The sequence below is a fragment of the Vigna unguiculata genome, chromosome 5, assembly GCF_037176805.1.
Source record: "Vigna unguiculata cultivar grain cowpea cultivar isolate G323 ecotype 2 chromosome 5, ASM3717680v1, whole genome shotgun sequence".
In the NCBI taxonomy this organism is placed as follows: domain Eukaryota; kingdom Viridiplantae; phylum Streptophyta; class Magnoliopsida; order Fabales; family Fabaceae; genus Vigna; species Vigna unguiculata.
Genome location: NC_140796.1, coordinates 22,915,877 through 22,933,860, shown reverse-complemented (window position 1 = coordinate 22,933,860; position 17,984 = coordinate 22,915,877). Strand labels below are relative to the sequence as shown.

General features: G+C 35.4%; 1 protein-coding gene across 1 annotated transcript; it reads right to left on the bottom strand.

Annotated features, from left to right (window-relative positions):
• Nucleotides 1-10,118: 10,118 nt before the first annotated feature.
• LOC114185353 (shaggy-related protein kinase epsilon) lies at nucleotides 10,119-15,586 on the bottom strand. The gene is made up of 13 exons (XM_028073021.2): nucleotides 15,328-15,586; nucleotides 14,362-14,530; nucleotides 14,164-14,256; nucleotides 13,797-13,856; nucleotides 13,438-13,710; nucleotides 12,173-12,247; nucleotides 12,045-12,101; nucleotides 11,355-11,495; nucleotides 11,187-11,237; nucleotides 10,963-11,058; nucleotides 10,807-10,890; nucleotides 10,582-10,684; nucleotides 10,119-10,489 (listed from the first exon to the last, which is right to left on the bottom strand). The coding sequence occupies exons 2-13, from the start codon at nucleotides 14,452-14,454 to the stop codon at nucleotides 10,407-10,409; spliced, it is 1,209 nt and encodes a 402-aa protein (XP_027928822.1). The 5' UTR covers nucleotides 14,455-14,530; nucleotides 15,328-15,586; the 3' UTR covers nucleotides 10,119-10,406.
• Nucleotides 15,587-17,984: the final 2,398 nt, after the last annotated feature.

Below are 17,984 nucleotides of genomic sequence, written 5' to 3'. Positions count from 1 at the left end.
TGATTGAATTTACTATGGATAATCTAAAAGTTCTCACTTTTAATTGAGACTGTACTTTGGTTAAAAGTGAGAACGCCAACAAATTAATTGAGACTTTACATTGATTAATTTGTAAATCTATAACAATAATTAATTGAGCAATAGTCTTTAGATAACCGATGATGAATCTATTTTGAAAAAGCAATGGAATCAATCTATTTTCTTTACTATTGTTTTTATTTCTTTTTATCTTTTAAATTTTATTTCTATCTGCGTTTATCTTAATCCCCATATTTTTATTATTTTATTTGACTAACTCTTTTGTATAGAATTTATAAGAACTAATTTGTTAAAAATCAATTCCGTGTTCGTTGGGAGACGACTTTGGGTTACTTTACCCTTACTATTTTGTTGACTATTTTCTTAACAATACTGAAGTTGTTATAGATAAGTAGTATTAATTTGATCGCGTCAACGACAGCGTTATCACTCCTGCCTCAGCAAAATATCATCCCCATTTCAATTCACATATACCACATGCATTTTAGTACAATCCTCTACATTCGACCTTGGAATCTATACATCATTATGTTGGTGCAAGATGCTAGAAAGGGTGATGAATAGAGCCAATAGACATTTTAAAAAGGTTTGGCATAGTAATCAAATAATCAAAATAAGAGCATAAGGAAGATATTACTACACAAAATTTATATTAGTTCACCTCAAGTGTTGATGCTATGTTTAGTCTCTTAAACAACCACTACAAGAAAATGTCTCATTAGTAACCAATTTTAGTGACTAAAAGTTGTTAATCACTATAGTAACCAATTTAGATACCAATTTACAAAATTAAAATTTATTGGTTACTAAAATTTCACTAATATAAATACAAAATTATAATTGGTCATTAAATTTGTCACTAATTAATTAGAGACCAATTTAGTAACTAAGTTATTTTGGTAGCCAAAACTTAGGTAGCTAATTTTAGTGACTAGTTTCCTTTGGTAGCCAAAACTATGGTAGCTAATTTTAAAAACCAATTTAGTGACTAATTATAATTTTTTATTCATAATAGTAACTATTTTAGCAACCAATAATTTTTTTTACTTTGTAAACTTGTATCTAAATTAGTCATTATAGTAACTAGCAATTTTTGTTCACTAAAATTGGATACTAATGAAGCATTTTCTTGTAGTGAACATGCTTAAGATATTTCACTAATCAAATCCTTTAACTAGCACAAGTGATTGAGGTCGTGCCTGAACAAATAAACTGTTTAAATATAGTACTTAGGAATTAACACAAGGTCGTCTCTTAGTGACTAATGCATTCAATCAAAAGTTCTAATCACAGACACAGAGGAGGGGGGTTGTTCAAATGCAGTTCAACAACGTTCAATAAAATAGTAATGAAAACATTGACTCCCTAATTCGAAGGCAATTTCACTTTTCATTGGTTGGAGAAATTAGTGCTTTGTTAGGTTCACTCTTTATCCACTCATTTTTAATCAATTAAGGGAAGATTAGTAGCGGTTTCATTATCCATTTAAGTGATGCACACCTCAATTAATCCCACACACAAAAAAAGCAATCCACATTCATTAAGCATGAATTCAAACTTACCATTAAAATACACACTACATATTAAGCATACATAGATTTTGAACTACCCAAGGAGATTAATTGATGAAAAGCAAAGCAGAACAGAATACAATAGATTATTACTGAACAAAAACCTCAAAGCTCATGCATTCTCTTTTGGGAATCAACTATAAGGTCAGCCTTCCATAGAAATGGAGTTACAATAAAACATAACCAAGACGAAATACATCATTCAATGAACAAATGAGAAGAAAAGGTGAACCATAAGAGCTGAAAACGAAAATCCCTAGCTAGGTGCTCTTCAACTGCATAAAAATATGAACAAGTAGTGCTTTTCTTCAATGGCTCTCCAAGGAAGGCTTAAAAACATGAAAACAACAGCTGGAATGGAATGCCCAAGGTTCTGGACCTAAAACCCTAAGAAAACTCATTGTCCCATCACACAAACATGTTCCTAATTACAAAAATGTCATTCTGGTCAACAGAATTACAAAACTGCCATTCTAACCTAAATAGTGGTGTGGAAACAAAGGCTGATGTGGCGCAGATGATATGGCCCTAACGCAACACTCTTCTCTTCACAAAATAAACATCCAAGCCCAAAAATGCTTCACAACAAAACCTGAACTTAATTAAGAATGAAAATTAGACCAAGTAAATCCAAATTAGTACAAATCTGAATTACTAGCTCAATAAGGCCTAAAAGATGAAAATGCACTAAAGATAGATAATTAAGCATTCAACATCAATCAAGATGGGTACATAAAGGTAAGTAAATGGGGGAAAATAATGACTCATCAGTGAGTATCAACCTCTCCAGGTCACAATAAGTATCAATCTCTCTAAGTTACAATAACTTTCAACCTCTTTAGGTTACAACAAGTATCAATCTCTTCAAGTATCACAAGTAACACCCTTTCAATTTTACAATTATAACCTCTCTAGGTTTCACCTTCTTAACTTCTGCTTGAGATTAAGATTTCTCAATTGATATAACAATAACAATCTCTCAAATAAGAGAGAACAATAAAGCCTATTAGGTATATGTTAAGTACATATTTTGTGATGATTTACTAGTTAATGGTGTTTATTTTAGGATTTATTTTGGTCAATTATTTTCTTTCACTAACACAAAATGGCCCTACACATATTTGACGTCAGTCCACGAAAGCCCCAAAGTCAAAAATGACCAATGGCATTTTTGTAATTAAAATGACAAGATTAACGTCAGTAACCTAAGGAATAAATGTCTTTTTTTCAATTTCATGTCGGTGAGCAAAATTTAGACATCAAAGGACGTCGAATTCTCACCACCCCGACATCAAAGGACGTTGGATATCATCTCCCCAACATCAAATGACGTCCATTTTTCAATTCTCTAACATCAAATGACTTCTGCTTCTCACTACCCTAACGTTACACCTTATAAAAATAAAATCAGTGGCAGTGCGAACAACATTATTCCCTTGCGCTTTCGTTTTTAGGTGAACCAACACCTTCGTTGACGAGTAGGAGGATGAACGAAGGTTAGTTTCTGGTCATGAAACCACTAATGCACGTAAGAGAATGTGCTCGCTTGGGTTTTTTTCGAGTTTTGATTGATTGATTTTCTCCTTTTTGTGTTGCAGCGTTGTGATTCGTGCTAGGTGCGGCACGACGACGAGGTCCACCACTTCCAGTAGTGTGACCAACAACGAGCTCCACCACTTCCAACATCGCAATGACGACGAGCTCCGCACTCACGACGTTGGCGAAGACTCCCTTGCTTGCGATGACTCCCTTCCATTCTTGACAATAGTGGCGAAAACGTCAATCCACAAAAAGGTTGGTTTGTTGTTTTTCATATACATTGCAATGTCTTGATTGGTTATTAAAGATGTTATTTTTTATATGTTTCTCATATACTCTCTCGGGCAAATATTTAGATTTAAGGTTTGCATATACTATGGAAAATTTGTTTAAAAATTTAAGGAACTTTTTTTAAAGAATGTTTATTATGGTATGTTTGATTGGTTTATTAGTTAAATTTTATTGTTTTCATTGTTTTTTATGACACTCATTCATTGTTTTGAAAATACCTAATATGCATTTTAATTTATATTATGATCTATTGTAGGTTTATGTAATTTAGATTTATTAGATGTGTTGGAAAAATTTATACATTTTGTTCATTTTTGTTAACCATTAAGCGAATCTTAGTTCTACTTTGAGATTTAGTACAAATGATTAAACTTTTAATCGTTTGTAGTAAATCTTGAATTATCCGATCAGATAGTTTGAAATATATATTTTTCATAATTGGCTATAACGTGTACATTAAGATTTATGCATAAATTTGATAAAATTTATCTTGAGACAATTTCGTGTTGTTCTTTAGATGCATACTTGATTGTGATCATGAGTGATCACTTCCATTTCGTGTACTTTAGAGACAATGTGAAATGTTGTCAAAATTTTATCAAATTTATGATGTTTGACTTCTTCTTATACATGTTAGCAAATTATGATATATATATATATATATATATATATATATATATATATATATATATATATATATATATATATTTGAACGGGTAAAGCTTCACTTTGAGAGAGTTAAAAGTTTGACATTAATGGACTTTTTTACGAACATAGTATAAATCGAAGCTAGATGAATGAGTGTCACATCAGTAAAGAGTATGAAAATAGGGTTTGAGTTTTTGCAATATGTTCAAGAACACGCAATCTCTATTAACAAGACATATTTTTGCCCTTGTGTTCGTTGTTTTAATCAAATACGTCAGGACTTGGGCACAACGTGAGATCATCTATTCATCTTTGGTATAATGAGGAGTTATACAGTTTGGACTTGGCATGGAGAAGTAATACACACCTATGGCATCACGAGAAACAGATTATGTAGACAAATGGATGAATAATAATTTAGAAGACATATATGTGATGTTGGTGAAGAAAATTTTGGAAGAGCTCATTTGTATATTCTTTTAAGTCCGATTCAGAGGAAGAGTTTTACCTAGAATGCGCTAAATTTACACGATTGTCGGCAACTGTGAAATTGTTCATTTTAAAAGCAAGCAATGGATAGACCGATAAAATTGTCAAAGAATTGTTAGAGTTTTTGAAGAAGATGTTTCCAGAAAATAACATGTTACCTATTCGTAATTACAAGGTGAAGAAAATTATATGTTCATTGGGTTTGGAATATGAAAAGATACATGCATGCCCTAATGATTTTTTATTGTATAGAGATAATTTTGCTTCACTGAAGGTGTGTCCAACATGTGGTTTATCGTGGTTTAAAAAAAATGGAAATAACGGTGATGAAGACAAAGATGGTCCACCTGCTAAGGTGTGTTAGGTTTTATAGAGGGGGTTTCACTGGGGAGAACAACACCAATGAGATCTGAGCCTAACCACATAAGACACTAACACCACTCTCAACCCAAAACCTTAAGGCAATGGGTTTATGGGTCTTTATTCTTATATAGTGCTCTACTTTCTCATTTTTAGCCAATGTGGGACTTAGAATCACACTTGGATTCCTAACAATCTCCCCCTCAAGGGTGAGTCCCTTCAACCACATTGGTACACTCCCCCTCCAGCGGAAGCATCCCAACCACGAGTACTCCTTTTCTGGCCTTTTCTATACCGTCGTTATTCTTAACGGGACACGCTTTACCTGACCCACACTGTCAGGAAGACTTTCGATACTAGGACCATACTAGTACTCCCAACCACGAGTACTCCTTTTCTGACCTTTTTTGTACCACCGTTATTCTTAACGGGACACGCTTTACCTGACCCACATTGTCAGGAAGACTTTCGATACTAGGACCATACTAGTACTGCACTCGTCTGAGCCGGTATTAATCATCGGCTCTGATACCACTTGTCAGGTTTATAAGGAGGGGGTTTCACTGGGGAGGCAACACCAATGAGACCTGAGCCTAACCACATAAGACACTAACACCACTCTCAACCCAAAACCTTAAGGCGATGGGTTTATGGGTCTTTATTCTTATATAGTGCTCTACTTTCTCATTTTTAGCCAATGTGGTACCTGCTTATAATACCTAGATTAAAACGATTGTTTTCCATTAGAAAAGATATAAAGAACCTGAAATGGCACGTTGATGGAAGAAAGTGTGATTATCTTCTTCAACACCCAAATAATTCTCCACAATGGAAGAAGATTGATGAAACATTTCCAGAATTTGGTGTATAGCCAAGAAACATAAGACCTAGACTTGCTATAAATGGTATGAATCTTTATGGTAACTTAAGTAGCAAACATAGTTCATAGCTAGTTTTGTTGATGATTTACAACCTATCTCTTTTCTTATGCATAAAGAGAAAAATATATGATGTTGATGTGTACCTAAAGTTGTTGATCAGTGATTTAAAACTATTATGGGAAGAAGGCGTCAATGTGTATGATTCATATTCTCAATAAACTTTCTGCTTGCGTGCAATATTGTTTTGCACCATAAATGATATCCCAACATATGGAAACTGTGACGTCTCATTTAATAGAAAAAATATTATTAAATAAACATCACACCAGGCATTATCATCGAGCATAAAAAGAGAGTACAATGGAATAACAATACAATCATCCAAAATATACATCGAAGTTTTTCAAAAGAATGCCCATTTAGATCATTAAACACTACATCAAGAAAGTCTTCCAAAAAAAGGTCTTAAAAGATTGGAACAAATTGAACACCTAAATACCCAACGGCATCACCTTCCACCTGACCAGCTAGTGCTTCCTTATCTTCTCCCATCAATAATGGTGATCATAGCAAAAAGAAAAGTCAAACAAACACATAACACAAAATAGAAGGGTAAACTAGTGTATGTAAACATTCCTACATAAATATAAATACATAGGTACACCACCCAAGAAGTACATACATAGATAAAGGAACATTAACTCACAAAATTATATTCAATGAAACACTCAACTGACTCTTGACTCGATTATCTGGATTATGCACTTGATATAGAATTCTAAGGAAGTATGCTCTTGTGTTGATTTCTAAACTTTGTAGAGTCTAGCCGCAATGGTTTATCACCTAATCCATCACAAGGTTAGTCCCAATGCGTCTCAAGCTCAAACACCTCTTGAGACTAGGACTTTCTCCCACTTTCACCACATAATCACTCTACTATACATGAGTGTGAGTGATTATTAGAGTTTAGGATATCTTCCTTATCTAGACATCTCCTATATCAAGGCATACACTAACCAACATCACAAATAGTTTCCCTTGAAACCATTTGATCCTCCACATTTCGCATGTTATCTCAAAACCATCCTCATCACATGCTTAGCACACCAATTCAATCTCAAAACACCACATTACATGTATAGATTCATACTTCATGCTTTCAATGAGTAAATCAATACATCATAGAATCAATTAAATAATTAAAGAAATTATGCACCAATCTCACTTAGGATCGAATTCCTCGCTCAATTGACAAGGTTTCTCTCGCTTAAGCGAAACATTCTCTCTTGGGCGAGAACTCGAATAGTAGGCACTGTTACAACTCTACGAGTACTCGCTTAGACTAGGTTTTCTCGATTAGGCGAGACTACTCTCGGCCAAGCGATAATTCCCCTACCTAGGCGACAACTCGAACAGAGAGTAGAGGTGAGTTTCTACTATTCTCGCTTAAGCGAGAGCCTCTCGCTAGAGCGAAAATAGCAAATTCTCATCTACTCACAACATGCAACACATAATATAGTTCAAAATAGACATGCAAGAATCCCTTATTCAATACAAACAACAATCAAACATATCCAACACAATCTAGAATGAAAACAAGCAATCCATTTCAAAACTACATAAAATCTAGCTTCCCTTACTTCAAACGGTTATCGAACTGGGTTAAAGGGAGCTTAAGCAAAAAGAACACTAGAACCCCAAGTTAACCTAAGAAATTACAACACAAGGGTATAAGAAAAAGATAATGAGGCTTTGATCAACACAACGCAGGACCACAACCTCAAAGACTGAAAGAATAGAAGGAGAACAAAAGTTGGAGTTCAACTTACTCGAAGAAAGAGGACGATCGGTTGGATCAAAAGAGGACTCCGCGGGGGTCTCCAATCTAGCCTCTACGACAGAGAAAAGTTCAAAGTTCAAAGTTAGAGAATGGAGATTAAGGTAGAGTTGAAGTGGGGAAGAGAAAATGTAGAGAAAAAAATGAGAAAGTTGAGAGTGTTTTTGAAAGTGGGCTGATTAGGGTATGTTTTTTCTGAAGCCCAAAGGTTTCACAAAAGTGGGTTTTACAGAAACTTGAGCGATTATAGTGTTAAAGATCATTTTGCATGTCCCATTTATGAAGAAAATAGTGTTATATTCAATTAAAGCACAACCAGAAACTGTGTATACAAGACATCAGATATTCCTTCCTCGAAATCATCCTTACCATTGAATGAAAAAAAAACATTTAATGGAAGCCCTGGGGATGAAGTTGTGGCGAGACCCCACAATGGTGAAGAAGTATAAAACCAAGTGAAAAATATTAACATCGTGTCCAGAAAACATAAAAAGAAGACCACGGAGAAAAACATTTTGAAAAAAAAAAACAATTCTTCTTTAATCTTCCATATTGGTGTAAACTTGGGGTATATCGACCACATTTATAATCTGATATTCAGGAATGTCGGCTCCATTTGTAACCGACGTCAAGAGACGTGGGGTTTCCCCTCGACGTCAATTTTGACGTCACCCGATATGACGTCGGAGTTTAGAAAGACATCAAAAACTGAAAATAATGGATGTTAAAAAGTCTTGTTAGTATTTTAGACTAGATTCTCTTATTTAGTTCATTTTTCTTTTATTTTAGAATTAGTGTTACTTGAGTAGTTTTAGCATACCTTTTAGGTCTATATAAGTTGTCTTTAGTTTTCAGCAGTATAGTTTTGCACTTATAAGGTTTAGCACTCTAGTTTTGATTAGTTAGTTTAGGTAATCTAATGTTAGGCGCATAAGTCCTAGTTTAGTATCATAGATTTAGTTCATTACATGAAATTTTAATTAGGATTGGTTATACTTAATTCGAGTCATAGTTAGTAAATAAAGATAGTTTAGATGAGTTAGAATATTAGGAGTAAAGTTGTCTTTTTAGCTACAAGTAGACTAGTTAACTAGTTAGTTTTGGTGTTTTTAAGAGCTTTGGTATAACTAATTTGTGTAACTTGTTTTGGTGCTGCAAAATTAAACCAAGGACAACTAAATGAAGTTGATAGATGTCTGGTCAACTCAAGTTCCTTTCAAAGCATTGAGTCATCTAGAGAGCATAGCAATTTAGTGACTTAATTGTCGTATGTTCCAGCTTTTCTCTGTGACTCATTTGATCAACATTTTTCCCTGAGCTCGTCTAATCTTCATTTTCTGTCTTGTTTACTGCGGTCTGCATATTTTATCTATTCTATACTTACTAATTGTACTTTTGATGTATCTTGAATCTCATGAACACGCATTATATGAACAAATATGTAATTACATTTTAAAACGTCTACTCAATTGAGTCGTCTACTAGTACTTATCATATTCTAATAAATCCTAATCTAGTATACGCTTTCCTTGTCCCGTCCTTGTATAAGTATATTATCTAGACTAAGATCACCTCTTTCATTATGGATATTGTTATCATCAAAACTTATACATTACTAACCTCGTCTTATACAATCTTTTGGCGTCTAATACTAACATTAAAATTAAGCAAGAAATAAATTCAAAAGTTGATCTCGCTTGCCTGTGAACAAGGAAGCATTTGTCCAATACAGAAGTCATTAGGGAAAAGAACGACTTAAGTGCACGTGATCTTCTAAAGTCATCACAGACAAGCACAACTTAATTGTATTTGAAATACAACGAAATCATCTACCCCAAACACGTCCCATTATAATAAGTTTTTATCATCAAGCACAACTTAAACATCTCCATAATTTTTTAAGAATCTACACATTCTCAGAAATACGTTGTAAAATTACACCAATTCGATAAAAAATAAAAAAGAACAACGTCAACGGATTTTCTAATGCTACGACCACAACCCAATTCAGAACCTAAAATAATTAGAGCATCACCAAAAATATGACCAGGAAGACAGGTAGTAATTCTAGAACGTTTACGAATCGAACTGAACCAAAACAAATTAATTGGGACATCACTGTTCCTCGTATATTCAACCGACAGCATTATTGAAACCCTCTACACACCACTACAGAATTCAATTGTCATGGTTTTCTATCTCTCCACAGCACGAAATCTATAATATTTTAGAAGAAAATAGACAAGAGCTTCAAAAAAGGAAGTGAATGCGAGCTGGTTTTCAGAGAAAAGCAGGTCGTGTAAGGTTTTTAATGAACAATTAATTCTAGAATATGCGAAAAAAATAGAATGAATGAAAGACAACAAAATGATGTAATAAAAAATGTAGAGAAAAAAAAAAGGGAGATGGAAGTGTTCCTTCCAGTGTTCCTTTTCTGAACCAGTATCTGAAGCTCATCATATCTGAGATCTTAAGTCCACATAATTTTACTAGTTAAACCAACTAATATCTTCAAATTATAAATAGTGCAAGTGCTATAACTAAAGACCACAAACGATACACAGCAAATGTCTTCACGGACAACAGGGAATGATAAGAAGAAAATGCAATAGTCAGCCAAGTATCTGACTGTAAAGATAAAAAAATGTAATTTCTTTTCAATTTATAAAGAAAACATGAAACACAAACATGACAAAACATCGCAGCCGATCCACATAATAGTAATCCAGATTCAAAGGTTATGTTAGCTGTCTAGAAATTAAGCGATGGACACTGTTTCCGAGCATGTTCTGGAACAAGTTTGCATAGCAGCTCCAAAGTCACTCCCTTCAGCTCTGTTTGATGTGTCATCGTTCAAAAGACATGTATCAAAAAGTTGTTTTATGGCCCTTAAACCAGAAATAAGAGTATATGGAAAGCATTCTACCTAGAGGTTTGAAATTAAAGAGCGGTGGCATAGGGCGCCCATTAGGGAGACGAGTATTAGGGTCCCGGAGTTCATCAAAAAATGGGTGAACACATGCATCCAACTGCAAAAAATATTACAGTAAATGAAATTATTTAATGATCATCTCAATTGAATTGTGAAATGACTCATAATTTTCAATATTTTCATAATATATATTCTTCTAGGAAAACCACAAACACTCACAGCAGTACTTCGTAAATTTGGAGAATACTGGAGAAGCCTTGAAACAAGATCTACTGCTTCTGGGGGCATACGCTTGTGGAATATCTACTTTAAAAAATTGCCAAGTCAATACAAACAGTATTTTACATTACCAATGCCATTGGTCATGGAATTCACCTTATGCCAAGGGTGAGCTTTGATTTGAGGGAACTTGAACTCTGTGTAATTTGGATTCATGCATTTTATTTCCTCACGAGTTGGAGTCCCGAGTACCTAAAACAAGAAAAAATAATTCACATCATAGAGAAGCTTATAGAACAAATGTCTATATCTCTTTAAAATGGTTATGGTATCATATTCTAGGTCAGATCAAAAAAAGCCAAAAACAAACAATTTTTTACCTTGATAATTTCAACAAGTTGATCAACTCCACTATCTCCTGGAAACAGAGGCTACAAATCACAGATGGCGAACAGTGAAGAGGACTTGTAAGCAAATGATATTGACCCTTTCAAAATTGAAAAATAAATAGCAAGAAAATTAATGATTGAGTACTGTTTTTTTCAAACCTGCCCTAGGAGTAGCTCAGCCAGCACACAACCAACAGACCACATATCAATTGCAGTAGTATACTCAGTGGCTCCGAATATTAGTTCAGGTGCTCGATAGTATCGAGAACAGATATACGATATGTTAGGTTCACCCTTGACCTACACAAAACAATTGGGAAGCAAATACATACTACTTAAAAAGCTCACAGAATAATCCGCGATACAATAAGTGATATCGTGAGCTTTCTTCTCATCCCACTACTTTCATTTTAGAAGTTTCGAAAGGGCAAAGATGCAGGAGAATTAGCCCAATTGAAATCCTTGCTATTCACTTGGAAAGTATATGGAGAGTCTTGGTATATAAGCTCTTTTGAAAGAATGTAAAACTAAGCAATGTGGGTCTTCATGACCTTAGAATTGCTCAAATTGCAATACCTAAATTAACTACACACTAAACATTTTCATCTAATCAGATATGAAATGTCATAAAAAAAATGTTTCGGAAAACCTATATCCTGCCATTGTATCTAAGTGACCGGGGAGTGCCAAATATCAGCCAATTGATTACTCTGTGTGTATAAATGCCCAATAAAAATAATAGGACAAAAATATTTACGGATGCAAGAACATGATACATGAAACATTAAATAAGCAATCATAATATATGCTAATAACCTTCACTAGACATTAGACAGGAGTGGAACATACCAGAACTTTTGCACTCCCAAAATCACAAAGTTTGACCTGATGTGTATGAGGATTTACCTGAAGAAAAGATGGCATTGATAACAAATCACCAAACTAAATTTATAAAAAATTTCTGAAGTAAAACCAACCAGTAGATTCTGTGGCTTAATGTCCCTGTGGCACACTCCAACACATCCATGAATATAAGCCAATGCTCTACAAATCTATCAAAGAACAAAGGAATTCATCACAATTAATTAACAATAATGACCATATATAAATTTTGAGATGCATTAAGGATAAAACAATCTGCCACTTAGCACAGATGAATCTCAATATAGTTATACTACAGCAGTTTTCTGGCATTCAATAATCTGCTTTTCAATTTCAAAAAGTATAATCAGTCCAAAGGTCCGATGCCTAACCCATGGCTAGAACTCAAGCCCAGAGAAATTCTATTCTAATTTTTTTTTTCCAGTTCTTTTTGTTCAATTTTATAAGGTACCATCAAACCAAAATTAAAAATTAGCAAGCCATTGTAAAACCATTATATGGTCCCACAGGCTAACCACTATGAGGAGGTAAAGTTCACCCTTAAGCAAAAAAAACCCCAACATATTATTTTTATAATGTAAAAAAATAAGCAACTATCTGCAATATCCATCCTAAATCCTAATTAAAATAAGAAGCAGCATACCAAAAGGAAATACCATTATTAATTTTAACAAAAAACCAATAAATAATAATAACAATAGCAATTCATAAAATTTAAGGATATTAAGAACACATGCACACACACACACATATGTATATTGTTATTAACTTACAATATGAACACTAACCTAGTAATCTTAAATCTGTTCGTTCAAGTCATTCAAATGTAAAATTTATAATATATCAACAATAAATCATATAGTAGTAGTCTTTTCCATGAAAAGTTAAAATAGAGGACAAGTTTGCCAAGGAAGTAAAACTGAGTTTTGGTTATGAAAGTAAGAAAAAAAAATTACTATCTGAATCAGGATTGCCAACCAAACTATGCCTCGCTTACGTTTTTAACCCTGTTATTGCATTAATATTGTGCACTAATGGCCCAATTTCCACCACAATAATGTTGGACCATTCCACAATGCACAACGACTGTAGCATCATTATTAGCATGCTATTCAGTACTCTGATTGTAATAGACATCAGTAGTTCAAGTATTCAATTGAACAAAAATAGAAAGAACTGCACATAATAAGGCAGAAAATAAGGGCCCATTTTCTGATATGCAAATTCACAAAGGACCAAATTTAGGTTACTAGCTTGTGACTTTTACTTAAATCAACAATATCATACACACATCTTATATGATCAGCATAGGGATTTAACTGCCAGAAGTATGTTATCATAAAAGTAATACGTAAGGAACCTGATACGTGTAAAGTTTAACATATATTAGGGGCATCCGCTGATTGGCCTTGCTATAGTGCTTCACCACACGATATACAGTCTCAGGTACATATTCAAGTACCAAATTGAGATAGAGTTCATCTTTGTCTGTGGTAGAAAAGAAGCAATGTTTTAGTGATACAACATTGGGATGATCAAGAAGGCGCATTGTTTGCAATTCACGATTCTTGTATCTTTTATCCTGCAAAACTTTCTTGATTGCTACAGTTTCTCCAGTTTCAAGACATTTAGCCTGCAAAACAAATATGCTGAAATCAACTTTATATTAGCTATCTTAGAGCAATTAATCTAAACTGCAACTTATCAATTAAATGCCACCTGAAACACAATACCAAATGAGCCTTGTCCAACAATACGTTCTGCCATGTAACTTATAGTCTGTGGAACACAAATAACAAGAGTAACATTATGAATAAAAGGAGATTGGGATGAGGAATAAAATTAACAAATAAACTGAATGATATTAGGTGAGCCAAAAGCTAGATAAAATCTGTTAATGACATTGTTAGGAAACTCTTCTCAAAACAGGTTGTTTCATTACCTACATCCATGGACCTCTATAACAAAATTTGGCTTTTTCTTTCTTATCGTAAGTGATACATGAATATCACTTGAGCAGTACAGTTCAATTAACTTGAAAGCCAAACTGATCACATAACTCAATTGTATTATGAAAATAATCTACCTGTTTGGGTTGACCTTGTCGACCACCAATAGTTGTCACAATAATACGGCCAGTTTCAGTTCCATTTCCATCCACCATTGCAGTATCCATTTCCTACCAAAAACATGGAATTTGGGTGTCAGGAGCGGAAACATAAGTGATGATCAGAGCCTGATGATACAAAGCCACAAGGCGTACAGAAAAGATAAATTTAAATACCTTTTCATCCTTGATCTTCATTTCATTAATCTCCTCCGGGAGCTTTTCAACAATCATGGAATCATCACCCGGTTTTCCAATAGTAGAGGCCATATATGCTGAACCAGGATAGAATCAGACCTTTTCAGTTTATCAAAATCTCAACACTGTAGATCAGCAACAACACAACCTGAAAATATTTGAGAACGAAAATGTCAAACAATAATCTAATACAAGGAAGAGTCATCAATCACTAAGCAAAAAGAAAGCACCATGAACAGAGTACGCTAAAGTTAGTATCCTCAACCACATTCCATTTGAATTTAAATAATCAGAGTCCATATCAGCAATACATAGCAATTCATTAATGTAGCACCAGACATTCATTTTGTAATCATTACCAAAAATACCAGTCACAATATCAAATAAATTGGAAATGGCACAACTCGTATTTTGCACTACAGAAGGCCCACACAGGCTTACACATATGCACCGAAGATACTTAAGAAACCTAATCAATACTCACATTGTGAACATTTTTTATCGATTACCAAACCAAATAACAACTCATGAATCTTAATCAGCAACGTAGTGAGTGCATTAAATTGAAACAAACGAAAAACAAATAAGTAATGAGTGCATTATATTGAAACAAACGGAAAACAACCCAGCAGCATTTGGAAGACATAAAAATATTAGAAATTAAAAAAGAAAAAGGATTGTGAACTCAAAGGACAGTTAACTATTTATAGCTAGAGAAAACTGCTGCTCTCCTACCCAAAGTTAGGCAGCTAAGAAGACGCAAGAAAATAAGCTACCACCCAACATCCAAAAAAGCTCTAAGATATTGAGTCATGGTTCAACTTAACGAAAGTTACAAAACTAACGCCACGTCTAGACAGAATACATATGCAGAAGAAAAGTGTCCATAGCCGAGCTCCACATGTTTGAAAAAACCCAACACTGAAAAGGAGAGAAAAAATGTACTTTCTTTTGCTCACCAAGAAGACCCTTAACCTGCCTAAAATGCCACGAGACCCTCACATTTTCCCATCCAAATGAAAACTCCACTTGGAGAGAGAGAGTGTGAGAGAGAAAGAGAGGAACGAAGTTTACTCCGGAAAAAGAAAAATGATTTCTTTCATCAAAGAAAAAGAAAAGCGCGTGAGGGAGTGAGTGTGAGTTTTAGTTTGAGAGACGAATCTTGCGGGTTTGACTGAGTTACGAGCTTTCGTGTGGAATGAATAGATTAGATTAGATTAGAACATGAAAGACCAGCACGCACAAAGCGGAACTCACTAGTTTTATTAAATTTTGCTAAGAGGCAGTTTCGACGTCCGCACTGATGTGTTGGCCACATGGGAAGAGAGAGAGAGAGTGAGCGAGAAAGTCACTGTTGTCTTTAAAGTCTGACATCGCGTCAGGTCAGGTAAAAGGACCTATTCTGCATTGGCTACTAGGCTTTAAGATGAGTAAGACACAGTCACATATACGACAAACTGATACAGAAAAATGATGAATTAAAACACTGCGTATATGCGTAGTCGCACAAAATAAGTTTTGTGTCTATTATGTTCTTTGTTGCGGTCGTTGTTCAGCGGGCAGTGGCCAAATGCAAACTGCATACAGCCCTGCGATTCAACTTTCTGACTTTTTATGATAATGATATTAAAATATCTGAGATAATATATTTATGATGATGATATAAAATATATGAGATAATAAATAATGTACTACTAAATCTTGGATTAAATATTTTTTTTTAATGATAATTTTAATTTAATTTTTTAATTTTAAAATTATGTGAATTTAGTCATTTTAATTATGTATTGCATCTAGGCAGACTAATAAAACCGTACGGTCAAGTCCGCCTACACATAACTCCGCAAGCGAAATTATCAAGTGAGTAACCGGACAAGCGAAAGCGGCCTAGGCCGCCTACTTTAGAAAATCAGACGACATCTGTTGACCACTCCACACTTGGAACATTACAAACAAGGCCCCTAGTACCAACAAACATTAACTAAGGGCCTGGGTTAGACCCAAGCCCATCTAGGACCCAAGCAATGGCCCAGCCCACAAGAGGGGCAGACATATTTAATAACTCTATAAATACACATGGACCCCAATAATTAAAGGTACACTTTCATTAATCCATTAATCAAGAGCTTTGACTTTTTGAGAATCTTTTTGCTGACTTGATCGTCAAAGCCCTCTCCGTAGGTAACCCATCTTAGGGTCCAAACTGTGCACACCGACAGATGGCATATGTAGACCGAGGAAGAGCCAACTCGAGGGATTGAGGATTGAGGATTGAGCTAAGGTAATATTTGTGTCTTTAACATCTCTTATTTGTTTTCGCTTGAACAATTGGCGCCCACCGTGGGGTACGAAGTAACACCTTACTAAGCAATCCGCATACTGTCGAGAATGGTTTCTACTCATAGCAGAGCTAGAGTTATGAAACAACCTGAGGCCGACCCTACTACGCCCGCTAATGTCACCCCGGACTTAGCCGCCATCCTTGAAGGCCAAGCCAAGATGCAACAAGAGCTCGCTGACCTGAGAAAGCGCAATGCTGACGGATGGAAGCGCTCAGGCAAGAAAACTCGAGGCTGAGAAGAAGGATCGAGGCTGACCCTACCTAGAAAGGGAAAGCTAAGGAATCGTCAGAAGCCCCCAATTCCCCAGCTTACCAGCCTAGTGAGGAAGAAAGCAAATACAACCCCACCCTGCACACCTTCACCACCATTCATCAAACACCCATCATCTCTACCCACCACACAAACATTCATCATCCAACCATCCCCAGGCACCCCGCAGCACCCACCTCTACTGCCACCCTCCCCACCAACCATATCCCACCACATCACTTCACCACTACCTTCCCTACCCTCATCCACCATTCCATTCCACCACACCCGTTACCACCCCAACCACCCAGACGTTGTCACCCTTTCATTGACGCCATCACCAATACATCTCTCCCCGTCCAGTGGGAACCTTTCACACTGGACCTCTATACGGGAGAAACCGACCCCGACGAGCACCTCAAAATATACGTAACCCACGTCGCCCTCTACACATCCCACGATGTCGTCTTCTGTAAAGCTTTTCCTACCACCCTCAAAGGTCCTGCCCTTGAATGGTTCACTACCATTCCCCCATACTTCATCGACTGTTTTGACACACTCTCCCACATGTTCACCACTCACTTCGTTGGAAGACGTCCACATCAAACCACAACCCTATCCCTTCTCCGCGTCGGACAAGAACAAGACGAGACATTGCGTACTTTCATCGACCGCTTCAGCAAAGTCACCCTTTGCACACTCAACCTCAATTAAGAGATGATTCTGTAGTGTATGGCTCTCACCCTCAAACAAGGACCGTTCACTAACAACGTCTATCTCCACCCCCCGCCTCCATGCACAAACTCAAGCTCTGTAACGTCCCATTTAATCAATAAACATAATTAAAGGAAGCGTCACACTAAAATAATATAGCAGCGCAGTCCTGGAGTTTTAAACATAACTCCTTACAATTACCCAAGGCACACCACAATGCCAAAACTAAAACAGTTACAACATTCAACAGTAAACAAATAGGAATTTAAAAGACAGACTAGTACATGGGCCATAGCC

Excerpts from the sequence above, each read along its gene's own strand:
- LOC114185353 (XM_028073021.2), bottom strand. The coding sequence starts at position 14,454 with ATGGCCTCTACTATTGGAAAACCGGGTGATGATTCCATGATTGTTGAA. Across the intron at positions 11,238-11,354 it reads CTGAGCTACTCCTAGGGCAG|CCTCTGTTTCCAGGAGATAG; the intron begins GTTTGAAAAAAA and ends TGTGATTTGTAG. Across the intron at positions 11,059-11,186 it reads AACTTGTTGAAATTATCAAG|GTACTCGGGACTCCAACTCG; the intron begins GTAAAAAATTGT and ends TTCTTGTTTTAG.